The sequence below is a fragment of the Equus przewalskii genome, chromosome 13, assembly GCF_037783145.1.
Source record: "Equus przewalskii isolate Varuska chromosome 13, EquPr2, whole genome shotgun sequence".
Classification (NCBI taxonomy): domain Eukaryota; kingdom Metazoa; phylum Chordata; class Mammalia; order Perissodactyla; family Equidae; genus Equus; species Equus przewalskii.
This window is the reverse complement of record NC_091843.1, coordinates 55,613,823-55,641,360: the sequence shown is the minus strand read 5'-3', so window position 1 is coordinate 55,641,360 and position 27,538 is coordinate 55,613,823. Positions and strand designations below refer to the sequence as shown.

Here is a 27,538-nt window from a genome sequence, read left to right as displayed (position 1 = left end):
GTCATTAGCTTGGAGTATCATCTTCCATCCCTTCACTCTGAGCCTGTGTCATTGGAGCTGAGATGTGTTTCCTGCAGACAGCATGTTGTCGGGTCTTGTTCTTTAATCCGTGTCACCACTCTGTGTCTTTTTATTGGAGAATTCAATCCTTTTACGTTTAGGGTGATTATTGATATATGAGGGCTTAATGCTGCCATTTTATCACTTGTTTTCTGGTTCTCCTGTATTTCCTTTGTTTCTTGTCCTGTGTATTTTGGTCTATCAATTGAGTTGTGTAGTATTTTTTGTTGTGTTTGTTTTCTCCTTATTTGTTATTTGTGTCTCTGCTGTTCTACTTTTTTGTTTAGTGGTTACCATGAGGTTTGTATTCAAAATCTCATGGGTAAGATAGTCCCTTTTCTGATGGCCTCTTATTTCTTTAAACTAAACTGATTCAGTCCCTTTCCTCTTCCCTTCCTAAGTTGTTTTTCTCACATCTTATTCCATCTTGTGTTATGAGTTTGTGTTTAAAATGACAAGATTATCTCTGTTTTTGATATCTTCCTTCCCTTTGTCTTTAATGCTATACTTGAGTATTTGGTGTCCTGTTCTGATTCTGTCTATCTATTTATCTCCTTCCTCTGTGCTTTGTAACGCCTTTCTCCCTTTTATTTTCTTCAGGTATGAGGGCCTTCTTGAGGATTTCTTGTGTGTGTGTATGTGTGTGTGTGTGTGGGGGGGGGCAGTCTTGTGGCTACGAACTCCCTTAGTTTATGTTTGTTTGGGAAAGTTTTTATTTTTCCATCATATCTGAAGGATATTTTCACTTGATAGAGTATTCTTGGCTGAGTTTTTGTCCTTCAAAGGTTTGAATATGTCATTCCAGTCCCTTCTAGCTTGTAAGGTTTCTGCAGAGAAATCCTCTGAAAGCCTGATAGGGGTTCCTTTGTAGGTTATTTTCTTCTGCCTTCCTGTCCTTAGTATTCTTTCTTTGTCATTCAATTTTTCCTGTTTCACTACTATATGCCTTGCAATAGGTCTTTTTACATTGACATATTTAGGAGATCTGGTAGTCTCATCCACATGGATTTTCATCTCCTTCTGTAGATTTGGGAAGTTCTCTGCTGTTATTTCTTTGAACGAGCTTTCTGCTCCATTCTCTTTCTCTTCTCCTTCTTGAATACCTATAATTCTTATGTTGTATTTCCTAATTGAGCTGGCTGTTTCTCAGAGACTCTTCATTTCTTTTTAGTCTTAGTTCTCTCTCCTCAATGTGGAGCATTTCAACATGTCTATCTTTTATTATGCTGATGTGCTCCTCTATGATGTGCTCAAGTGTTCAGGGAATCCATATTTTGTTTTATTTTTTCCATTATGTCTTTCCATCTCTAATGTTTCTGATTGATTCTTCTTTATAGTTTCAATCACTTTTGTGAAGTAGCTCCTGAACTCGTTGAATTGTTCCTCTACATTCTCCTTTAATTCATTGAGTTTTTTGATGATAGCTATTTTGAATTCTTTGTCATTTAGATTACGTATTTCTGTGTCCTCAGGACTGATTTCTGGGTACTTATCTTCTTTCTGGTCTGGAGATCTAATATAATGTTTGATATTAGTAGAGGGAGTGGCTCTGTTTTTCTGCATCCTGGTGTTATTTGGTTGCAGTTACTGCCTGTTGTCATGGGGTTGGGGTCAAGAGCTGCGTATTCTGAGCTGTCTGCCTTCAGCAGAGATCCTAGGTGCTGGAGCCATGCTGGGCGGGTCAGGGGAGGAGTGCTTTCTCCTGCATGCTCTTGGGGTTTTCTCGCTCTGCTCTTGCTATCTGCTCTCCTGAGGGTCTTGACTCGATGAGGTCACCCCCTGAGAAAGCTTTCACCCCGGTAGAGGGCTTCCCTCTAGGCCTCAAGGGCCTTCGGGGACCTTTGATGTTCCCATGAATGAATGTCCCCTTCCCTGTTCCTTCTCTCTCAGAGGTCTCCTGCAGTCCTGGATTGCAGCCTTTAGGGGACAGCGCCAAGTTTTCTCTAACCCTGTTCCACCTCCTCCGAGGAGGGCTCCAGCCTCTCTTCCCTCTGTCATATGGTTGTGTGGGTCTCTCTGATGTTTTTTGTATTGTGTTTGGATGTCCTCTGTTGGAGTATGAGTGTCGTTTTCATTGTATCTTGGAGGTGGGAGATTACCGGGAGAACTTACTCTGCCATGATGCTGATGTCACCTCCAATAATTATTTGTTTTTATGTGTCTTTCTAACTAAAGTATAGTATACCTGAGGACATGAACTGTCTGTCTGTGTTGCACGTAGTAGATAACTCAGTAAATATTTTTGAATGAGTAAAGATGGAAGTTACTATTAATTATTGTTAATATTTTGGGGTTTTACCTTCTAGTATTGTATTCTGGTATTTTTTCTACATGTCCATTTGTTACAGTATTTATTGTTATTTTCCACCTCTTGTAAATCATAGAACTTAAAATGCTGGTTTTTAAAAATGAACTTTATTTGACAAAATCCAGATACTGAACTGTACTGTGATTTTGGATATTGAAATTTATAAACACATCAGTTTCTTTCACCATGGATTCACTTTTTCTTTCGTGTTCTCATTCCATATATGAGTAAGTGAATCTTCTGTTGAGTGTCTGAGTTTAGAATATTTGAGTGTGTGCTAATACATTGCTTTTTGTGTTGTAGGCTGAGAACAGTTTCAGTGAAGAAGAGGAGGAAAAACTTCAAGCTGCATTTTCTCTAGAGAAACCAGATCTTCACCTAGTTCTTGAAACAATATCATTCATTTTAGAACAGGTATTTTTATTGCCCCAAGCTTCCTAAGCATGGTTTGTTTATTATGTCCTTATATTGCTATGATATCTATACCATTTTATTTTTTTAAAATATAGTGTGTTGATAGAAGCAGTGAATATATTTTAATCAAGAATTTCAGTGTAATGAAGAAAAGCTGAATTATGATTTTTCCACAGTATGCATTCTACAAAACAATCTTAATGTTGAGTAGCATAAGTAAAGTATTTGACTATTTGAATCAAGACTTCATTGACTTGAGACAGTTATAAAAGATTTTAATTCATTGTTACTTGGTATAATAATTTGAAAAAATGAACACATTTTATTTCAGAAATTTAACAAATGATTTTGGGCGAATTATTTGACTAGGCTGATAAATAAAACATGTAGAAAAGTAGTAGTTGTCAAAGGACCTTTGGTCGTACTATTTTTTCCTACTGAGCTGCCCTTCTGATCCCTTCTTTTCATCTAAATTCAGTTCATTGTTTAAGTTCCCCTTCAAGTCACACCTCCCCCCACTGCAGCATTGACCCCTTATACTTATAGCTTTCACCTTATTTGGATTCCTTTTATCCTTGGCTTATCATAGGAGAGCACATTGTTAGCCTTTCATTATTTCATGTGTTTCAGTTATGTCTCCTTCACTAGATTTTGAATTCGTGAGGGGCCAGGATCATATTTTTTGTGCATGTTATGTTGCTGGGCTTAAAATAGATTCTCCCTAAATTCTTGTTGTTTGATTAGACAGAATACTTGTGAAATAAAAGTTTAAATAGTGCAATGGCTTCATGAGCATTGCTAGTTAGAGATACTGTTAGGAGGACAAGCTTCTGGGCATTTACTACATACAGCCTCATATAGATTACAGATCCTAAAGATGACCATGGTTCATGTCCTCGGTGGGCCTTCAATAGAAGAAAAGGATAATTGAATAGGACAGAGCAGCATGGGATTTATGAGAAAGTTGTTACAGAATAATGTACGAAATGGGATAGATATCACTGTTAAAAATTTTTACAGTTTTTTATTATATGTTACCTAGGAAGTTGGTAGATGAAGGTAGTTTTGAAAAAATGCTTCTTGGAAAAATTTTGTTAGTTGGCAAACAAAACCATTGTATACTTCTTTGAAATAATTAAGTGAATTAAGGATATGAAATTTTAATTAGGGTACTATTTACATAGCTAAAGCAAAGAAGAAGTTTTTTGGTTAAGCAGATTTAGGGTTACTTAAACCACAAGCAAAAATGAAAAAGTTTAGCCTGAATAATTTAGGCCATTTAATCCTGAATCTTCCAGCCCTTGGTTTTGTATATTATTTGTAAAATAATAAAAAATTTCTACTGTAGAAATATGAAATATTCTTTTGATTTAAATCATTTAAAAATAATTTTGTATTTGATTATAGATCAAGGTATCTGTATGAATATTAGGGATATATGTAATTTTATTTTTCTCTTTAATAGGCAGTATATCACAACGTGAAGCCAGCGGCTTTGCAGCAGCAGTTAGAGCACATTCACCTTAGACAAGACAAAGCAGAAGCATTTGTCAATGCTTGGTCTTCTATGGGTCAAGAAACTGTTGAAAAATTCAGGCAGAGGATTCTTGCTCCCCACAAGGTATAGGATTATATTAGCCCAAAGGTATTTTTCAATAATGTATGGCATAAATTTTTATACCTGAAGTGTTTTTAAAGTGATAATATTTTGTAGAGAGGTAGAGTCAGGCAAAAGAAAGTATATTAACAATAATCCTATAAAATTTTCATATGTATCTGTCACCACAATATGATTTAATTTTAATTGCCAGTCTAAAATATGCCTGTATAACTTAAGAATAGAAATGAGACAGTCTTTTTTTCTTTTTCCTGAGTCCTTGGGCAGAGTTGGTTGTTCTTTTTAACTGTGTCCCTATGTATAAGACTTACTATAATTTTTGAGTCACATAATAATTTGTTTTTGTGTGTCTGTATTAGTGCCTAGAAGAATGCCTTGTGTGCAGAAGGTAGTCAATATTTGTTGAGTAGGAAATAGTGAACAAAATGAACACTTTGAGGAAAGTGTAGAATAAACAGCAGTGTCACAAGGCTCTTTGGTAACCTTTAGTCACTTTTACTGGAAGTTGAGATGATCATACAGATTTTGCCCTTTTTTCTATTAATATGTTGTATTACATAATTGATTTTCAGATTTTTAGCCAACTTTGTATTCCTGGGATAAATCTCACTTGGTCACAATATATCATCCTTTTAATATGTTGCAGTATTTGATTTGCTAATATTTTGTTAAAGATTTTTCCATCTATGTTCATGAGGGATATTGGTCTGAGTTTTTTTGTGATGTCTTTGGTGGTATCAGGGTAATTCTGGCCTCCTAAAATGAGTTGGGATGTGTTCTCTCCTCCTTTTCTATTTTCTGGAAGAATTTGTGAAGTATTGGTATTATTTTGCATTTCACTATCATTATATGAGAGTTCCAGTAGCTCCAAATCCTTGTCAGCATTTGGTATTGTTGGTTGTTTTTATTAAAGCCATCCTGTTAAGTTTGTAGTGGTATCTTGTGTTTTCAATTCGCGTTTCCATAAACAGATTATGTTGGTGATCTTTTTATGTGCTTACTTGCCATCCATATGCCTTCTTTGATGAAGTGTCTGTTCATATCTTTTGCCTAACTGTATTTCCACATTATGACAGATAAAGAAGTCCCTTTATAGTAATATAAAGGACAGTTGCAGGTATATATCCCAGCATATAGAAATGCATGGAGATTTTGTTGTTGTTATTGTTACAGTGTGTGGAGGGCGTTTGTTTGCTTTCTGTTGAGTTTTGTGAGTTCCTTATAGATTGTAGGTTTAAGTCCTTTGTCAGATATATGATTTGCAGATATTTTCTCCCAGTCTCTAGCTTGCCTGTTTATTCCTTTTCTTTTTTCCTTACCAGTGTCTTTTACAGAGCAAAAACTTTTAATTCTGATGAAGTTTGATTTATTAGTTTTTTTCTTTTATTGATTCTGCTTTTGGTGCTTTTGATTTTGTCTCTAAGTATTTGTAACAATACAAAAATTTTCTCTTCTGTGTTCTTCTAAGTGTTTTATAGGTTTATGCTTTACATTTAGGTCTACATACATTTTGAGTTAATTTGGTGTAAGGTGTAAGGTGCAGGTCAAAGTTATTTTTTTCTGCATTTAGATGTTCCTTTATTCCAGCATAATTTGTTGATAACATCCTTTTTCCCTGAATTGCCTTTGCCCCTTTGTCAAAAATCATTTGATATATTTGTGTGGGTCTTTTTCTGGACTCTCTGTTTGGTTCCATTGATTTATCTGTTTTGTCTATCTTTATGCCAGTATCACACTGCTTTAATTACTCTACCTTTATAGTAAGTCTTAAAATCAGGTAGTGTGATTCTGCTAACTTTGTTCTTTTTCATAATTGTTTTGGCTATTCTTGTTTCTGTGCCTTTTCAAAGAAATTTGAAGACAAGCTTTTCTGTATCTACAAAATAATCCTGCTGGGATTTTGGTTGAGATGATGTTAAATTTATAGATTACTTTGTAGAGAAATGACTTCTTAACAATATTGAGTATCTCTCTCCACTTATTGAGGTCCTCTTTGATCTCTTATATTGGTGTTTTTCATTTGCCAGCTTACAGATCCTGTGTGTATTTTGTTAGATTTGTACCTAAGCATTTTGTTTTTGTTTGTTTTTGAGGAAGATTAGCCCTGAGCTAACATCTGCTGCTAAGCCTCCTCTTTTTGCTGAGGAAGACTGACCCTGAGCTAACATCCATGCCCATCTTCCTCTCCTTTATATGTGGGACGCCTACCACAGCATGGCTTGCCAAGTGGTGCCATGTCTGCATCTGGGATCCGAACCAGCGACCCCTGGGCTGCCAAAGCGTAATGTGCAAACTTGACCACTGCACTACCGGGCTGGCCCCAGCATTTTGTTTTTTTGGAGTTGTTGTAAATGGTACAGTTTTTAAAATTTTGGTTTCCAGTTGTTTATTGATAGTATATAGAAACATAATTGATTTTTGTATGCTGACCTTGTATTCTATGACCTTGCTAAACTCACTAATTAGTTATAGCAGTTTTTATGGTGGATTCCTTATCGTTTTTTTTGTAGAACGGCAAGCTGTCCATGAATAGACAGTTTTATTTCCTCCTTTCCAGTCCATTCATTTGTTTTTCTTATTGCACTGACTAGGACTTCTAATATGATGCTGAATAGGAGTGGTAAGTTTGAACATCCTATTTTGATCCCAGTTTTAGAGAGAAACAGGTCTCTCACCATTAAGTTAGGATATTTGCTATAGGTTTTTAGAAAATATGCCTTTATCGTTTTCATCTCTCTCCTTTTTACTTTTTTGAGGAAAATTAGCCCTGAGTTAACATCTGCTGCCACTCCTCCTCTGTTTGCTGAGGAAAATTGGCCTTGAGCTAATATCTGTGCTCGTCTTCCTCTACTTTATGTGTGGGATGTCTGCCACAGCATGGCTTGATAAGTGGTATCTAGGCCCACGCCCAGGATCCAGAAACCCAGGCTGCCAAGGTGGAGCACACGAACTTAACCACTATGCCACCGGGCTGGCCCCTGTTTTTTTTTTTTTTTTTTAAATCTCTGTATGCTAAGAGCTTGCAAGTGTCTTTACTGCTTCATTTTTCACCACTTCAATTTCTACTTTTCCTACATCCTGTATGGATTTTAAGTTTTCCATTTTGTGTCCCTGAAAATCTTTCTTCGCTCAATCATCTCCATAAAAAAACAAATCTCCACTTGCCTTTTAATATTTGACTGTTCTCTGTTTATAATTTTCTTCTATTTTATAGGGTCCATTTTTTTCTTGCATTTATACAATGCAGTATACTTGTACAGTTAAAAATGTTTCTTTTTCTGCTAATAGAAAGTCACTTTTCAATGTGTTCTGGATGATTCTTTTTTTAAAGTATTATTTCTTCCCTATATTATGTTGCATTACATTAACTTCTGATTAAGAAGTGTTCTAATCAGTTGTCGTAAAAAATATGTAAAAAAGAAATTGGAAGAACATGACTAATTGTACAGTGGCTCCTTGAGAATGCCGGAAATTAACTTTTGCCAATTCAGAGTATATGAGAGGATAGCTAATACATTATTTTAATGCCTTAAATGCTTAATTAAAATAATATAATAATAATAAACATTTCTTATGTTTATTGTAGTCCAAATACTCTACTAAGTGCTTCATATCTCGTAAAGCCTGTTAATAGTTCTGGTTTATATTAAAATAAAATTGAGGCTTAGATTAAATAATTGGTCCAGGGTCATGAGGCTAAGTAAGTGGCAGAGTTGGGATCTGGCACAAGTAGTCACACTCCTAAGCCATTATGGTATACTGCCACCTAGATGTTAGCTGCAAAACTTTTGTGTGTCAGGCGTTATGCAGTATTGTTTACATAGGTGTGTGTGTGTGTGTGTTTCATATCTTTGAAGAGGAAGGACATAAAACTTTAGAAAGTATAACTTTACCATCTTAACCAAGTGGTCCATGGTGAAGCTGAGATGGGAATCTGATCTGTTTATCTCTTAAGCCTTGTTCCTTTTATATTATGCTACCTCTGGCAGCTGTAATGTTATCTTCCTTTTTTGCTTTGCTAACTATTTAGGATATAGTGACTAAAATAGCCGTGTGTGAAGGTAGATCACGTTATTTAAGTTGTAACAAAAATATATGACAACAACTTATTATATAATGAACAAAAGGTATATTTTAATGACTGACTGTTGTTTATGGTAATTTAGGGGCTCACACCTGTGACCTATCTGTGCAGTGCTTGCAGTGGAACATCTGTGGGTAGTAATTCTAAATTCAAAGAGAGTCATATTCAATTAAATAATAGTTTAAAAAATCAGGTGCCGGCGCTAAGGCTGAGTGGTTAAGTTTGCATGCTCCGCTTTGGCGGTTTGGGGTTTGCCAGTTTGGAGCCTGGGCATGGACCTACGCACCGCTCATCAAGCCATGCTGTGGTGGCATCCCACATGGAGGAACTAGAATGACTTGCAACTGGGATATACAACTAGGTACTGAGTCATTGGAGAGAAAAAAAAAAAAAGGAAAGATTGGCAACAGATGTTAGCTCAGGGCCAATCTTCCTCAAAAAAAAAAAAAGTTAAAAAATCAAAAAGTGCTTATTTATTATTTTTATTTTGGTGAGGAAGATTGGCCTGAGCTAACATCTTTGGCAGTCTTCCTCTGTTTTGTATGTGGGATATCTCCACAGCATGTCTTGATGAGCAGTGTATAGGTCTGTGCCTGGGATCCAAGTTGGTGAACCCAGGGCTGCCAAAGCAGAGTACGTGAATTTAACCACTACGCTACGGGGCCAGCCCCAAAAGGTGCTTATTTTTAATTCAATTTTTTAAAACACCTTATTTTGTCTTCTGTTATTTAGATCTAATAACTGAGAGATGGATTGAAAATTAATTTTAATGATGGCTATTTGCAGGATATGATTGAAGGTGTTTTTAAATTTTTGCATCTCATTTTTGTTCTCTAAATATACTTCCTCTTTGGAAACTTGAGACTGGAATATCACCACTACTTGCTGGAATTTGTATCCTTCCCTCTTTGATTAGTGTTGACTATGTCAATAGTGGCTTTCTAAAAAGATTTTCTGTTTGATTTTTGTTATGTTTCCTATGTGGTCATGACATTTATTAAATTATGAATCCCCTTTCAGACAGAACTTGGATACTATGTTTAAGTTTATGCCAGAAATTCTGTTTAGAATTCCTTTACATATATTCCTTCTAAACTAAATGTAAAAACTTAACATGTCAAATATTATTGACGTGTATATCTTTTTTCTGAGATCTTAAGGAAAAGAATTGTATTCTTTTTATATAATATTTTTATAAAATATTTTTATATTTCCAAGTTAACGCTATTTCTCAGTAACAGATAGAGTTTTGGAGATTTATGTAAGGCATATTTTAAGCACTCTGAGTAGCCTGCTCTTTAAAGGCTACATACGACTGATTCCTTTTCTTAAATATGCTTATATGTGTGTTAGGGAGTTTTAAAATATAAATTTGACAGTTACATCTGTTTTGAATGTTCAAAATGTGTTTAATTTGATTTTCTTCTGTTGAGTGTTCTTAACTTTACCTAATAATATGGCAAGTTTATTCATAATATCTACTCGTTTCTTTATATGGTGAAATTTCATCATATCTTCTTGCAGATTCTTGAGAAACTTACATTTAAAAATGGATGACTAGTGTTCCTAAAAATAATAATGGTCCTATAGCATTCTTAAAAAAATCCTCTTTAAGCCATTATAATAAGATTTACTTTATTGTTAAATGTACAACTGTTTGCTTCATTAATTGTTAAATACCTGGCTTTTATAAGAAATAAGAAATTTGAATTTGACATTTTTAACACTTTTGTTTTTTTGCTTTATTATTTTCTTTAATATCCTTGTTTCATTTCTTTGGGCATCCTAGGGATGGATGAATGGCTTTATTATAAAGAGGACAGAAAAAGCATACTTGATGCAGCTAAATCTTGAAACACAGTATATGACTATGAGTACCTACCTATCTGAGCACTTCTTCAGGATTTAAATGCTTTTTAACATTATCATCCGCATTTATAAGACAGGTATTTTGTTGTAATTATATCCATACACAACTCAAATTTCTGCCTCTTTAGTTACTTTAGTTGTTGGTATGTTATGATTCAGGTGAAAGGCACAAATTTTCCATGTGCTGGAATTACTGAATATAAATGTGAGGTTTAAATACTGCTATATTTATTTGCTACTTTTTATTGAAATATTGTTTACCGGTAGTAAAACGCAGAGATTTTAATTGTTCAGTTTGATGAGTTTCAGAAATTATATACACCTGTTTAATCATCATCCATAACCAAATAGAGAAAATTTTCATCACCTGGGAAGTGCCGAGTTTCACTTCCCTTCACGCTTCCTCTCACTTTCCATCCCCACAAATTGGTTTTATCTGTTCTTGGACTTAATATAAATGGACTCAAATAAATGTGTCTGACTAATATGTCTCAATATAACTTTTTGGGGGTTCGTTCATGTCATTAGTAGTTAGTAGTTTTATCAGTAATTCTTTTGTTGCTGAGTAGTATTCCATTGTACGAAAATACCACAATTTGTTTATGCATACTCCTGTTGACTGGCATTTGGGTTGTTTACAGTTTCTGGCTGTTATGAATAAGACTCCTATGAACATTTCTGTACCAGTCTTTTTGTGGACATCTGTTTTCATTTCCTTGGGTAAATATCTAAGAATGGGATTGCTGAACCCTCAAGCCAACTTTGAGGCTATTTGAGTTTTAGCCAACCTATTGCTGCGTGGATTGGGAAGTAACATAAATGTGAATCTCTCATCTTGTATGGTTCCCTTCTTTTAGGAGTCAAATTCCCCTTAACTTCTGCCTGCTTTTAGTCATTCTCCAATGCCTTCAAATTACTGTTTTTTAAATGTTTTGTCTAGAGATTATAATTTTTATTGCAGAGGTTAATGTGATGTAAACTACTTCCTACCGTTACCAGATTAGGAACTCTAAAAGTGATTCTTTTAAATTATAAATCTTATTCTACCCTCCTCTGCCCCAAATCCAGCAAAGGCTTTCCATGTTGCTTATAATAGAAGTCCAATACGTATCTTGTTGACCTTCACATCTTACTGTCCTCCACCTGGCTCAGTTTGGATACCTCTGATCTCTTTACTTCAAAAGCTCTTCTCCTGGATGTTCATATGGCTGCCTGCCGTATCTTCTTCAGCTCTTTATGAGAAATATGTCACATTGATCAGTGAGTCTTGCCCTGATCCTCATAGTGACAAGTGCGCCCTTCTCTATGATACTTTCCTACTTCATTTTTCTCCATAACATTTATTCTTATCTGGACCACTATGTTATTTTACTTGTTTATTTTTTTATTGTCTGTCTTTACTACTAAACTATAAAGTCCACATGGGCAGGAATTTTTGTCTGTTCGCTATTTTAAATGGCCCTTGAGAGATCGTGGGTTCTCAGTAAATGGTTGTTGAATGAATACATGCACAATATCTCTGCTTTACAAATTGTACTATTTTGAAGTTCAGTCTAGTAAGTTTTCTTATTAAGAGGGATATTTTCATTTACTGGTGGAGAAAAGAACACTAAAGAGAGGAGAGTATGGATTGTATTTTGTATTTCCTACTGTTCTTTTGTGTTCTCATTTTGGTTGTACTTTAAGCCTTTTGTGGTTCATTTATTTCATGACTTGAGTTTTGCTGGAGTACTAGATTCAATTATTTACAGTTTTTCTTCTTTAAAAGTAGGAATATAGAATTACTTCAGCTTGAAGTGGAAATTCTCCAAGAGAAGAGATGATGTCATTAACTGTTGATGCAGCAGTCAATTTAAAGAGCTTTAGATCTGAGACCCTTAATCAGTCTTATTTGAAACAGAAATGTATTCTCTGCTTCATGAATAATTGGGTAAAACCAGAACCATTAACAAATTAAATAAAGATTTTACTAATGCCAAAGAACTATGCTGTTAGCAAAATTGCTCTTACGTCATAGTATTCAAAGATGTGTATTTGCTAAATAGAGTGGATGTACTTTCTCAGAGTGTTGCCAGTTGTGAGAGCATTAGTTGAATGACATTTCAATGTCCTCGAACGTGTACTGTTACCTTCATATATTCTTGGTATGCAGAGGTGGCAAACATTTTGAAGGATGATTTTTTGATGTTTTCCTTCAATGTCTTACAACCTGGATATGAAGATCGTGATTAGATATTTTGGCCAAGTCTGTGGGTCAAGGAGTATGATTAAGTTCCATACCACCCTGGCAATGAGACTAGGTTGATTAAACTTAAAGGTATAGGTTAGGGAGTATCTCTAAGTTGTGAATTTGTAATAAAGCATTTGTTCCTCCTGCTATGATTTGGTATAGCAGCAATGTTAAAGAAAGGCATTGGTTCAGTCACTTTTGGATTTTTGATGTCCTCTGGAGACTACCTAATGGGTGGCGCTGTGCAGTATGATTTATGCAGTATGCTTTGTGGAGGTGGAGGTAGGCAGTCACTTGGGTGCAGGATATCTCCAATATTGATTCAAGAAGTTTATCTATTCGCATCTGTGTGATATATGGTAATATATTTACATCCGTGTAGTATCGATACCATATTGCATAATGGTAATCTCTGAGATTCTGACATTGTCTTTGCACACTTATAGATGTCACAGTTGAGGATTCTTTCTCTAGGAGGAAAGGGGTATTGTAGGTTGGTCCTGGGAGGTTTATTGCCTCCTGTTCTTGCCAGTGACTAGAGGATGGCAAAGAGGATGATTCATAGAAGGCAGCTGAAGATGTTCTCCCATTGCATCTAAACATTATTCTGTTATAGCCTTTAGTATATTGTATTTTTTAAAAAATAATGTTATTAAATTATAATTTATATAGTATAATCTGTATCCTTTTAAATTATACAGTTTAATGAATCATATTACCATATAGTTTGATATCACTACCATAATCAAGACACAGAGCATTTTCATCACTCTTAAAAGTTTCCTCATGGCTGTTGGCAGTCCCTTCCTCCTGTAACCCTGGCCCCAGGAAACCACTGATCTGCTTTCTATCGCTATAGATTGCATTTTCTAGGATTTTATATCAATGGAATCATACAGATACACTTTTTCCATCTGGCTTCTTCCACTGGTATGATTTTGAGGTTCATCCACATTGTTGCATGTATTAATAGTTGGTTCTTTTTTATTGCAGGGTCGTATTCTATCATATGGATATACCACAATTTGTTTATCCATTTACCTGTTGATGGATATTTGGGCTACTTTCAGTTTTTGGCTATTTTGAATAAATCCATTAACATTCGTGTATACATCTTTGTATGGACATATATTTTCATTTTTCTTGGGTAAATACTTAGGGGTGGATAATGGAGTTATAGGATAGCTATATGTTTACCTTTATTAGAAACTGCCAAACAGTTTTCCAAATGGGTATACTATTTACATTCCAACCAGCAATTTCTTTACATACTGGCCAACACTTGTATTGCCAGTCTTTTAAATTTTATCTATTCTAATGGGTGTAAGGATATTGAACATAAGGATGTTGAACATCTTTTTGTGTTTATTGGCCATTTGTATATTTTCTTTTGTGATTATCTGTTCAAATCTTTGCCCATTTTTGTATTGATTTCCTTGTCTTATTATTATTGACTGGTAAGAACTCTTTATATAGTTTGGATACAAGTCCTTTGTCAGATATATGTACAGTTATATGTCGCTTAACGCTGGGGATACGTTCTAAGAAATACATCCTTAGTCAATTTCCTTGTTGTTTGAACATCATAGAGTGTACTTACACAAACCTAGATGGTATAGCCTCCTACACACCTAGGTGATATGGTACTAATCTTATGGGACCACCATTGTATATGTGGTCCATCATTGACTGAAATGTCATTATGCGATGCATGACTGTATTGTGAATATTTTATCAGTCTGTGGCTTGCTTTTCCTTTTTCTAAATGGTGACTTTCGAAGAACAGAAATTTTAATTTAGGGAAGTTCAGTTTATAATTTTTTCTTTTATGGTTCATGCTTTTAATGTCCTATGTAAAATCTGCCTATCCCAAGATCACAAAGATTTTCTCTTGTGTTTTCTTCTACAAGTTTGATGGTTTTAGCACTTACATTTAGATCTGTGATCCATTTTGAGTTTATTTTGGGGTTTAGTGTTAGTTAGGGATTGTTGTTCATTTTGTTTCCATTTAGATGTCCAGTTGTTCCAGCAGCATTTGCCTTGGCACCTTTGTCAGAAGTTAATTGATGGGTCTATATATCTATCCTTTTGCCAGTGCCACATTGTCCTTATTGCTGTAGCTTTATAATAAATCTTGAAGTTAGGTAGTGTAGTGCTTCCAACTTAAAAAAATTGCTTTGGCTCTTTTAGGTCATTTGCATTTCTATTTAAATTTTAAAATCAGCTTGTCAGTTTCTATAAAAAATGCCTGCTGAGAATTTAATTGAATTGCCCTAAATCTATAGATCACATTTGGAAGAACTGACATCTTAACAATATTAAGCCTTTAAATTCATGAATATGGTATATCTCTCCATTTATTGATATCTTCTTTAATTTACTCCAGTAATGTTTGTAGTTTGTCAAAGACCAGGATTTACATAAATTTTGTTAAAGTTACCCTTATGCTAAAGACTGAATGTTTGTGTCTCCCCCAAATGCGTATGTTGAAATCTAACCCCCAAGGTGATGGTATTAGTAGGTGGGGCCTTTGAGAGGTAATTAGGTCATGAGGGCAGAACCCTCATGAATGAGATTAGTGCGCTTATAAAAGAGGCCTGAGAGAGCTCCCTTGCCCCCTTATACCATGTGAGGATACAAAGAGAAGTCTGCAACCTGGAAGAGGGCCCTGACTCTACCGTGCTGATACCCTGATCGTGGACTTCCAGCCTCCAGAACTGTGAGAAATAAATGTTTGTTATTATTAAGCCACTCAGTCTATGCTGTTTTGTTATAGCAGCCTGAGCAGACTAAGACACTATGTATTTACATGATTTTCATTGCTACTATAAATGGAATTGCTTTTTTGATTTTTGCTGTTGTTTGCTTCTGGTATATTGAAATAGTCGTGATTTTTTTTTCTTCTGCTTTATGTCCCCAAATCCCCCCTGGTACATAGTTGTATATCTTAGTTGCAGGTCTTTCTAGTTGTGGCATGTGGGATGCCGTCTCAACGTGGCCTGACGAGTGGTGCCATGTCCGCACCCAGGATCCGAACCAGCGAAACCCTGGGCCACCGCAGCGGAGCGCACGAACTTAACCACTCGGCCACGGGACCGGCCCCGTGATTTTTCATATTAATCTTGTGTGCCAAAACTTTTCTAAAATCATCCATTAGTTTTAGTAGCTTTTTTTTCAGATTAACTAGGATTTTCCAGATACATGATGGCACCTTATATCAAAATAGTTTTGTACATATTTGTCACCAGACTTGGAGCTTTTGGGGCAGAGATTATAATTTTATTCATTTTTATGTCCCCCAAATCTAAGACAATATGAAAGTCAAGTCCATACTCTTCTAGTTTTTCTCCTTTCTGACTGCTTCTTTTAGTTACATTTCCTACTTTCTCCTCATTTCAACAACCTCTAAATTTTGCACTGTGTTCGAACTCAGTAACTGGTCCTCTTCTCTTTTCTTTTATACTTCCCTGGCAATCTCATCTAGGCATCAGGGTTTAAATACTGTTTTATATTAAACATTTTTTTCTCTAGCCTGGGCGTACCTACTTGATAATTTCATTGGATGTCTAATAGGCATGTCAAATTTAGCATTAAAAAAAATATGATCTTTGATCATTCCTCTTGAAACTGTTCTTGTAGTTTTTCTATCTCAGTTAGTGGTAACTCTGTTTTTGTTTTTTGGTTTTTTTGCATTTGCACAAGCCAGTTTTTGTACCATTTTGCCATTGTTATTTAAAAATGAATAGAAAATTAGGATGAAGACCTGATTTTGTTGATAAGAGTGTAGGTTTCATAAACATAATGGGATTTACATAAAGATGGGAATTGTTAGTATTCTGAAAGCACCAGGCTTTTTCTCAAATTGGATGCTTGTTGTGTTAAGGCTGGTATCTATGTATATAATGTTTAAGAAGACTACATATATAAAATGCTGGAAATTGAAGATTTGTCTTAATGCCAAGGTGTAGGCATTATTTGTGTTTAGCCATTGGGTGGTGAAGCTTACTTTACTACTTTCTGAATTTTAGATATTCCTCTGGTTAGGACAAAAGTAGGGAACCACTAAAAGGTGTTTCCTACTGGGTGATATGGTCTGAACAGTGGCTACTGTTTTAGAGAGCCACCAGTTAAAATCTGGTGATAACTTTACATTTTTTTTCAATTTAGAAGAGTTAATATTATTGTAATTTTGGCTCATTTTGCATGTGCTTGGAATTATGGTTTACAAAGCAATTATGAGAATTTAAGCTTATATTGAAGTTGTTACATGGATATAAGAGGGAGAATAAAGTCATTGTATTTTGAATGACGTCTTAGTAACGTTGTCAGGTAAAAAGTAATGTAAGTGAGATTCATAGGAACAATCATTTAAGCAGTTTTGGCCTGGGTTAAAAACATTAAAAATATTTGTGTCTCATTTTCCTTGTGTTTTATGTTATTTTGGTGAGATTTAAATCTAGGATGTTGATTAAGGTATAAGTACCCTCAGATTTAAATTTGAATGTGAAATAAAACAAATTATATTAAAATGTTTCCTAGTATTTTAATGTACAAATGTCTGATGTACACAGGACAGAATTTTAAGTAGAAGCAAATGTAGTGTAGCTAATGTAAGTCAAAATTCTACACTGGATTTTGTACTTTACTATGTAATTAAAATATTGATGACTATCATATTTGTTTCTTGGTTATGAGTCTTTGAGGAGTAATTAAATAGTGTACTATGAGATTTTCACCTTGGCAAAGGGACTTTGTCTTATTTTCATTTTTCTGTTGTTTCTTCATGATCAAATTTAGGTTATGATATTTTGGCTAGAAGGGTACGTAAGTGATGTTGTGGTCCTCACAGGATATCCCACCTAGAGGCACATGTCCATTTGTCACATTGTGGTGATGTTAGTTTTGATCTCTTGGTTATGGAGTTGTTTGTTTTCTCCACTGTGTAATTACTTTTTTCCAAAAAGCAATTGTGGGTAGATATACTTTGTGACTGTGTGTTTCCAATTAGACTTTCCCCACTTAGATTCAGTATCCATTAAGGATTCTTACTTGAGTCAGTTTCTTGTAACTTTTGATTTTGATTTTGATATAATTTCAAACTTAGAGAAAAGTTGCAATAACATGAGGAACCTCCGTATACTCTTTACTCCGATTCACCAATTGTTTACATTTTACGTTTTTAATCTGTAAAATGGAGATAATAACAGTACCTAGCTCAAGTAGTGTTGGTTTCCTTTATTTCCTTGTTTCACTGAAAAGAGTTTGTTTTAGTTTGTTATTGCTCTGTGTAACTGTAAAGTATTTTTTCTTTTGTAATTCTAGTTATGCTTTCTGTATTTCCTCTTCATTTAAGTTTTCTGAATACTGATCATTTTCTATGAAATTTTATGTGTGGGAATGTGTATGTGTGTATTCCTACCTATGAGCTTAGGAATTTTATTTACTTTTTAAATTACTCTTTTATGTGAGCATGGGACAAATATTTTTAAATCACAAAATTCAATAGCAAAGGCTTTGGAATTTAAGAAAGCCAACTTACATGCTCTTTTTAGTCATGACTCTTTAAAATTACCTTTCCTTGTGAGTGTTCTTTGATACATTTCAATTCAATTCAACAGATAGATATAGAGTGCCTATTATATTTAAAAGCTCCTATAGAAAAATTAGGTGACCAAAATGCCTTATATTTATAATGTTTTGCAGTTTCCAAAACATTTTGAATATGCATTTTCTTATTTGATATTACCAATATCTCCAAACAGTAGATCGTTAAGGTAGATTTATCATTTTTATGAGGAAATTGAGATCTTGAAAGACTGTGACTTAACCAGGGTCTCATAGCTGGTGAGTGACAGCTTAAGCATGAACCAAAGCATAAGCTTGAAGTTCAGGGCTCTTTTTAATTCTCCCACCGCCACCTCTATGCAGTGACTAAGCATGCGTTAATTTATGCAAAGGCCTGACCACAATGGGGCTATGTTTTAATTTATTCACTTAATATTTATCTTCATCATTTATCTTAAGTACTTAAAGGACAGGCATAGGATCCATTAAGTGAGATCAAAACAGTGTCTTATAAGTCCATAGGAATACCTAGAAGGTGCTTTTCAGTTAAGACAGTGATGTGTATTAAAATGCTTGATATATGAGTGGTTATGACATATTTTTTCCTGTTTTATCAGAGGGTCTCCTGCATGTGACTGTTGAAAATAGCGGTGGGCTGGTGTTAGAGCCTATGCTTACTGTAATCAGCATTAAAGATGAGTACATTAAGGATCCTTACTTAACATGCACCATTAAATTGATTTGTTACTTGTGGTATTATGGATTATGTCTCTGCAACATCTTCCTCCTTTTTACCCATAACCTCTAAAAGATTCGATGCCAGAAAGAACAGAACTGTATCTTTATTTTCTCATCACATCCTCTTTCGAATAGATAATACTTTCATTGCTCTCTTTCTAATTTGGCTTTGAGTCACTGCTGTGATTCTAGCTGTTGAACAGTCTTTCAAGTTACCAATTAGTATTCTGGTTAAGTAAAAATTGTTGTGAGGCTACCATTCTTACCAGTGTAGCTAAGGTAGTTTTATTGAATCACTTATTAGGGTCATGTTGTCAGAGACGTATGACAGTTGCATTTCACAAAACTTCTGTAAATATTGATACTTGAGATTTTCTGGAAATCAAATCTAATTATACTCATAGTTCTGAGGTTGGAGAAACCAATAATCTGTCAAGTTCAATAAAGCCAAGTTAGTACTGCCTAATTTTTTTTTCTTGTGGTAAGGAACATTGGCCCTGAGCTAACATCCATTGCCAATCTTCCTCTTTTTGCTTGAGGAAGATTGTCACCAAGCTAACATCTGAGCCAGTCTTCCTCCATTTTGTATGTGGGATGCCACCACAGCATGGCTTGATGAGTAGTGTTTAGGTCTGTGCCTGGGATCTGAACATGCAAACCCCAGGCTACCAAAGTGGAGTGTGTGAACTTAACTACTGCGCCGCTGGGTCGGCTCCTGTGCTGCTTAATATTTTAGAAAAGTTCTTAAACTATTTTAGTCTCTCTTCACTATTTTTTGTCTTACCTGTTAAATTTTGCTGTTGTGTTAATTAATAAATTCAAAGGAAATGTTGTAATTAGTTTCTGTCATAACTGGGAACCATAGCAAGTTAGAGTACTTTGGAAAGCATGATAATCTATTGGGTAACACCTGCTCATGAATAGATATCAATTCTTTGCCTGGCTCTATTCCAATCTCACTAACTGTGTCTAAACTTGTGAACCTCTTACCATCTGGGTACTTCCATTTCCCTATTTTTTTTAAAAAAAAGTCTTACCTGTGTTCTACCTAATGCAAAAGAGTTTTGAAAGATAATGAGAGGTCATTAAAGTGCTTATCACCAATATATGCTATTTATTAGTTAAAATTTATAACTATTTAAAAATCCTTGGCTTTAAAATGTACTATGTTAAAATAGTAATTTACTATTTAAAAACCGTTGACTTTTTTAGTGTTCTTCATTGCTTGGTCTTAGAACTTTTGTTTTTAGAATAGAGTGTATTTAAAGACCAGTTTTACTGTTGAATTTGACAGGCATGACATGAGGCCAATCTAACGAACCCAAAGGGAGAATTTTCGGAGTGTGCAGGTTAAAGGAGCCCTGGAACTGCCTTTCCACATAGTCCAGGCTATCCGTGTTCATTTCTGCTGAGTGGAGATTTGCTTAAAGTTGACTGTTTTCTTCCCACTATGTCATCTGATTCCAATCTGCACTTGTCTTTTATAGCTAGAGACAGTCGGATGGCAGCTTAACCTTCAGATGGCTCACTCTGCTCAAGCCAAACTAAAATCTCCCCAAGCTCTGTTACAGCTAGGAGTGAGCAATGAAGATTCAAAGGTAAGAAATGGTATTCCATTGAAATGATGTATTCTGTTTACTTGATCTTGTGCTTTACTGTTAGCAGGGTCTTTGCTCTGTGGATTGAAAACTTAAACACAACTAAATTAAAATTAAACAAGGATTAACAAAGTGACAGATCTTTATTTGTGACAGGTTTTTTGTCAGATTTACGTATCACTTTCTTGTTGATTTGAAGAAATAGCTTGTCTTTGCAAGGTGCCTTTCTTGTAAGAACGTTTCATAATGTCGTCTTTTAAATTCTGCAATGGAAAAAATTTAAAGTAGCCATATAAATTTGTGATTTTGTATTTTAGGTGTTAGTGGCTATTCCTGGGTGTTTTGTGTTTTAGGCTGCGTGTATATGGTAGAGGGAATATTGTTCAGCCAGTGCTTGGAATACAAAGATGACCTGAATTGTGTGTGTGTGTGTGTGTGTGTGTGTGTGTGTGCGCGCGCGTTTGTTTAAATCCCAGCTCTTGCAAAATAGAATTTTGGGTAAGTTTTATACTGCATGGTGACTTCTCCTTTAATAGTAATTTCAGGGAACCTGAATATCTTATCAAAAATTACACAGTTATGGAATAATTTTTCTTACTGTAGCATATATTGAAATATACATTTCAGATACCAATGAGAGCGATTTATTGTATGTTTTAAATTGTAATTATCTTTTTAAGATAGAGAAGGGGGAGTGACCTTTTTTCCTGTAAATAAATGAGACTTTGTCTCATTTCAAGACAAATAAAATAGAGGTGAGAATGAGGTAAGAAGATCTGAGGAAGGAGAGATTATTATGGCTGGATATAATCAGAGAATAATGGAAGAAATGTTATCTTTTTTCATGGGCATTAAAGGATGGGGATATTATTACTTCTTTGTAGGACTTTTACTGTTTACTATATGATGCACATTTCTATCTTTCTTAAAAACTGGGACTAGGGTTACATGTAACTCAGGTTACATGTCTACAAAATTTTAGGCAATTGTGTTGGGTCTTACTATATATAATTTATTAATCTTTTACAGTATTTCAAAAGTATCATTTCATAATTTTCATCAGAAAGTAGTATAAACTTAGTGATTAAAGTCAAACTGACTGCTATATTGTATATGCTCTACAATTTAGTAGTGGTGTAACCTTGGGCAAGTTACTTAATCTTTACGATTGTCAGTTTTTTCATCTGTAAAATGGGGATAATATTGTCTGTCTCACAGGGTTTTTATGAAGACTAAATACCTAGTGTGTGTAAAGTGCTTAGTCCAGTGCCCACTATTATGGTAAATGATCACCAAGTGCTGGCTGCTACTCTCTCCATCGTCGTCATCAATGAAACTTTTTGGGCTAATGAATAAATAAATCTCTTTGTTTTAAACCGAAGCTGTCACTAAATTTATTTCCTGATGAAACTAACCTTTTCTTTTCCCTTTCCTTGCATTCTTCTTCCCTTTTATTTCTTGATTATATTTTTCATATTTACGCTTATTGGGATTTGGGGAGGGAAAGGACAGCCTGGAAAGTCCTCTTTTTTTGCTCCCATGAACTAAGGAAGGCATTCCTTTAGGTTTGGGATAATGATCTGGAACTCACTGGTGTAGACTGAGACTGTTCGATGAGTTAAAACACACATATGCATATGTACATACATACGTTCTCCATGTAGCCATATACATTCACTGTTGTATGTCTCATGACTACCGTATGTTAAGTCTGAGTAGTTAAATGCAATTTATAGTTGGAAGAGTAGTGTTTTGACCATATATTGGATATACTTTAAGCATCATGATTTTGGCAATGCTTGACATTAGGATGCTTGAGTCCTCACAGCTCCTTTCTCCTGTCTTCAAAATATATCCACGTGTCTATTATATTTTTAGGCAGTAGGAATGAATGAGTAATGCTTCTAGTAAAAGAGTCATATTTTTAATTCACATTATTCAGGAAATCTGTACAGATGTGAGATCCAGCTCATTTGAGATACAGTCTTGAGCACATTTGTATTTTTCTGTGTTACTATTTTGAAGTTTTGAATGAACATTTGGTTGGTTACCCTTATAACTTACAGAGCTGCAGAACCATGTTCATTAACAAACAGACACTTGGGAAGAAGAGGAGCAGCACACAAACATAAAGGATATTTTCATTTAGTATGTAGACTGAAGTGAACCCCTTTCTCTGTATTGCCTGTCTCCCTTATAGCATTGTGTGGATTTGGTCCTTATTTCTTATATCTCCTAAACAATAGACACATACTGGCGTGCGTAACCACTGTCAACCTGGACAGAAACATGCTGTCTCCAAGTGATGTGGTGTGCCCTAGCTGTACAGGAACAGTTAACTGCCACATCTCTGTTCCCCTCAGTGAACTGCTGCCTGGAATTTTTACTTTTCCTTTTGTTTACATTCTCCCTGTTTTTAGGATATGGTGTCCTATTCTTTGTACTCTTATTACATCTGGTTCTTTGATAATTTTTGTGTAACTCTTGTTACTAAGGACCACGTACTACCTTTCCCCCAAGCATTTGCTTTTTTCTGAAATGAGAATTTGGGAATTCTTGACAGTTTGGAATACTAGGTAAAAGGAACAGGAGTATGGAACATGTCTTGAAAACCATCTTTGTTAAAGGAAGGGAGAGTTTTTACTAAAAGGAAGATTAAAAGTTATCACTGTTTAGTTTATGAGCGCAGAGTACCATGAAGTACAAAGTTGTCATTCTTATGAAATTGGTATTTGTTTAAAACAGGAAGCATTAAGTAAAATTCTTTTAAGTATATATTTTACAGGGTGGTTATCTTGAAAATATATATAAAAATAAGTCTGAGGATCAGAGTCAGTACAAATTGTGAGAGAATACTTTGATGTTATTTACTTTTGAGCTGCTGAGCTGAAAACTTACTGTAATTCACAGAAGAGTATGGTTTCTAAGAATCTCTTTCTTCTCAATCACTTCCAACACACAATGAAAAGTGTAGCCTGCAGCGAAGGTTTTCTTGCTATCACATTAGATAACATTGTTGTACTGGTCTCCTTTCTCTTAGAACATTTCTGTCTCGAGGCTTTCCTGTTTTGCTACTAATTTTATCATGAAACTGGGTGATTATAGCTTTTCCTACAGTATTTTGATATACATCCTAGTTGTTTTCAGTTAATTGTCTTAGTGTTTGTCTACTGCATTTAGCAAAGTAAGATTATTTTCCTGTTCTTCAGATACCGCAAAATGAGTTTTCTGAGGTTTCTTTTTTTTTTGGATTATTTCATTAGGGGGCAGTAGAGCTCTTTGCTTACCTAACCCCTGGCATTCACAGTGTTGTTTGAAATAACATTCAAAATAATTTGTGAAGTCAGTAGTTGTGGGAAATGCTAAGTGTTTGCGTTTCTAATCTGTATATAACAATAAAGTTCTCTTGTTTCTATCAACAAAATTAATGCCTGTTAATCAGATATGTACAGAACAAATAAATGAAATCATCGTGGTTTCAGTGTTTGTCATTTGCCAAAATTAAATTTATTAAAAATTGAAATTTATTTAAAAACCTTGTACACTATTGATTTTTGTATTAAATTCTGTCACTTGTATTAATTTCTTTATGAGAAAAAGAGAATAAAATAATCCGCAAGATAGTTGAATGGTTCTATTGGGTTATAGTGCAGCCAGTTCCAGGCTAATCATAGACAGTTGAAATTTCTTTTTTTTATAGAGAATAGCCATTTTATATGTAACAAATGTTGGTAATTTTGAATGACATCAATACTTTAACTTTGAACATCCTAAAAATACTAAAATATTTAAATTTTGGTGTTACTCTTGCATTACTGCATTTTCTCCAGTAAATTTGCTGTTCAAGACAATCAGGTTTTGTTAATACAGTGATTCTAAATTTTTTTGTACATCTTTTAAGAGAGAAGTTTCATATTTTTTTTCTTCTTCTTTTGAAACAACTGGGATAAAGTCACCTTGACAAGAGAATTTTCATTCACCTTAATGTTAGATTATGCTCAGGTTACAGAAGGTACTTTACGGATGGGGAATTATGATTTCAAGTGAACTTAGGACTTTTAATAACAATTTTGAGTTAGAGATCTTCATTTTTATTTCCAAAATGTATGACAAATTCTGTCCAGAGTGAAAAAAAGAGGGAAAATAGTCTTTGTTTAGTGCTTACTTTGTGTTAGACATGGTATTACCTCCTCTAATATTTGAAACATTTCTTATAGGTGTGAATTCTTGTTATTATCCTTATTTCGTAGATAGATGGAGAAGTGGAAGCACATAGAGATTAAATTATTTTCCTACGTTATACAACTAATTAACAAGAGAGCTAGGATTTGAAACCAGGCAATTTAATTTCAGAGTCTGACGCTATATTCATCACTAGGATACTGTATCATTGTGCTTATTTAATCATTTAGCAGTTGATCCTGTAATATGTGTGTATGTTTCAAGGTGTTGAAAGCTGTTCTAAAATGCAGTGATTGTTTTATTGTTGTTCTTCATAAAATTATAGTTGTAAGGATTCTAAATTTCCATTTCCTTTTATTTGATTAGGTTGAGACAGTTTTTCACTTTAAGTCAATGAGAGACGCTAATATACACTTTTATGTAGTAAGCCAAGTTGTATGTTTTGATGTTATTATCTCAGTTCAATGGAAGCTGCATTTACTAGCACACCTTATTGTAAGGGCTATATGACATCATTGATGTTGATGTCTTATGAACAAAGAAATAGGCCACATCATTAAAAAGAAAGCACATCCTGAGATCTATTTATGACAGATCTCTCAGTAAGAGAAAAATATGTGTGCGGTTCAAATCGTGAACTCTTCTATTTGAAATTTAAAGTCTTTTGATCTCTTTAAAGGTGATGTTTATGTTGACTGATTTTGAAGGACCTTCAGATTTTTCTGAGCTACTCTCATGAGCAGCTGAATTTTACAAATGTATTTTTATTAATCTAATCTATATAGTGAGTATATTTCAGCATATCCCTTAATTTAAATTTTATTTTGCTCAGTTACAATAGCTGTACATATTTATAGTGGACATTTTGAAAAATATAGAAACAAAGTCAGTTAAAGCCAAATATAATTCCAGTACCCGTAACACCGATATGTTTGCTAAATGACCTTCCAGTTGTTTTTCTTCATGCATCTATTAACTTATAAGTGATTTTTAAAAAATAGTGATGTTTATATTTGGCCTAGGAAAAAGAATTGAAGTTTTATTATTACTGTTCAATACTAGATGTGCTTATGAAAAGATAATATCACTCATCAATCAGAAATTTTTTTCCCTTTTGGTAATGGCGTTTACTCCTTTTTCTATATTATGCTATCTTGTGATCTGAAGAGACATTCTATAAAGTCTTGGGCTTTTTACTCACTGATTTTGATCAGAAATTTTATGAAATGAGCTTTGTCTCCAGCAGTTTTGTATCAAGATGCTAACTTTCATTTGTGTCATTTGGGATGGTTATTCAAGGTTCAGACAATTTTTAAGACAAGTCAGTGGTTTTTCTTCTCAAATGAAATGATTGATGAATATTGACTGTCTTTCTTTTAAAAAAAACTTGTGGTTCTTTTTTTTATTACCTAAGTTGTATATGTTTCCTATAGAAAACTTGAACATTATAGAGATATGGAAAGAAAAACTTTGTTTTTTTTTTTTACCATCAAGATGCCACCAACCTATTTGATTGCTTTTATTTCAGTGTTTGTTTTATGCATACGTTCTTTTGAGAGTCTAATCATATGACTTCTTTGGTTTAATATTCTGCTTTTTTCACTTAACTCTGTGACAAACCTTTTCTGTCTTACTTCAAACTAATCACGAATATGTTTTAAATAACCGCGTCATATTTGGGCTGTGGCGTACTATGATATCCTACAACATCCTCTATTGTCAAATAATGGGGTTTTTTTCAGTATTTTCCTATTGTGATAAACATTTTTGTGAATATATGCATAATAGGTGCTCAATAAATATTTATTGAATGATGAATGAATGAATGAATGGATAAATAAAGCCTCCTTGATATTTAGGGTTATTCCCCAGGAGTGTAATTACTGGGTGAAAGGGTGTAAACCAAAAAAATGCTCTTGCTATAGTTTGATAAATGGGTTTCTGTAATTGTTATGGGAACACGCATGCAAACTCAAAGGTTGCATTTAAAGCATTTAAGAGCTTCTGGAGAAAGCTGTAACATTACTATTTCAAAAATAGGTTCTTTGATAACTAGTTAATTAATTTGGATAATTTTAGGAGACTAGTGAAAAGTTCAGGTATTTTTGTTAAATTATAGAGCCATCTGTTTTATAGTTTCTTTATTCCGTTAGTGTACAAATTAAACAAGATTTTGTTATATGTGCTTTATTATAGAACAATTATATATAATTATATAGATTGTATAATTATAGAAATAATCTGATCAAATACTCAAGCAGTTAAAAATAGAAACGGACCAGCCCAGTGGCATAGTAGTTAAGTTAGAACACTCCATTTCAGCAGCCCAGGGTTTGCAGGTTCAGATCCTGGGTGCGGACCTACACACCACTCATCAAGCCATGCTGTGGCAGTGTCCCATATACAAAGTGAAGGAAGATTAGCATGGCTGTTAGCTCACGGCCAGTCTTTCTCAGGAAAAAAAACAAACCTAGAAACAGGCCTTATTTGTTAGGTAATTGCCCAGATAGTTTGAAAACAAAGCCTGGTTCTTTGGAATCAAATTTATTTAAATGTTCTTAAGGCGTTGTGGCTTTAGTTTCTGATTCTTAATTTTTTTGGTATCTTTTTTCATTGTGATCATTTTCTCGATAATAGTATCCTTCAAGGTGTTATGTTTTCTAAATAAGAGCAATACAAAAATATCTTTCCTCAATGTAGTGTATTGCTTCTGAACCTTTTTGATTTTTGAAATCTAGAGGCAATGATAATTGTAGAATTCCTCAAACATAATAGAATATATTTGGAAGTACCTTTAAATTTTGTTGGATGTATTTTTGTGGGCTAGAAATGACAATAATGTGAGTGGTTTAAGTATTTTGAAATAAAAATG

General features: G+C 34.3%; 1 protein-coding gene across 3 annotated transcripts in view; it reads left to right on the top strand.

Annotated features, from left to right (window-relative positions):
• The window catches only part of COMMD10 (COMM domain containing 10), a 169,699-nt gene that overhangs the window by 12,344 nt on the left and 129,817 nt on the right, over window positions 1-27,538 (top strand). Inside the window, exons 3-6 of one of the 3 annotated variants that reach the window (XM_070569510.1) lie at window positions 2,672-2,782; window positions 4,248-4,403; window positions 20,374-20,484; window positions 21,703-23,957. In XM_070569510.1, coding sequence (XP_070425611.1) covers window positions 2,672-2,782; window positions 4,248-4,403; window positions 20,374-20,484; window positions 21,703-21,720 — 396 coding nt within the window. In that variant the 3' untranslated portion in view covers window positions 21,721-23,957. Of the gene's footprint in view, window positions 1-2,671; window positions 2,783-4,247; window positions 4,404-20,373; window positions 20,485-21,702; window positions 23,958-27,538 lie in introns of those variants that run through there. The other 2 variants (XM_070569509.1, XM_070569511.1) reach the window with 2 other exon arrangements.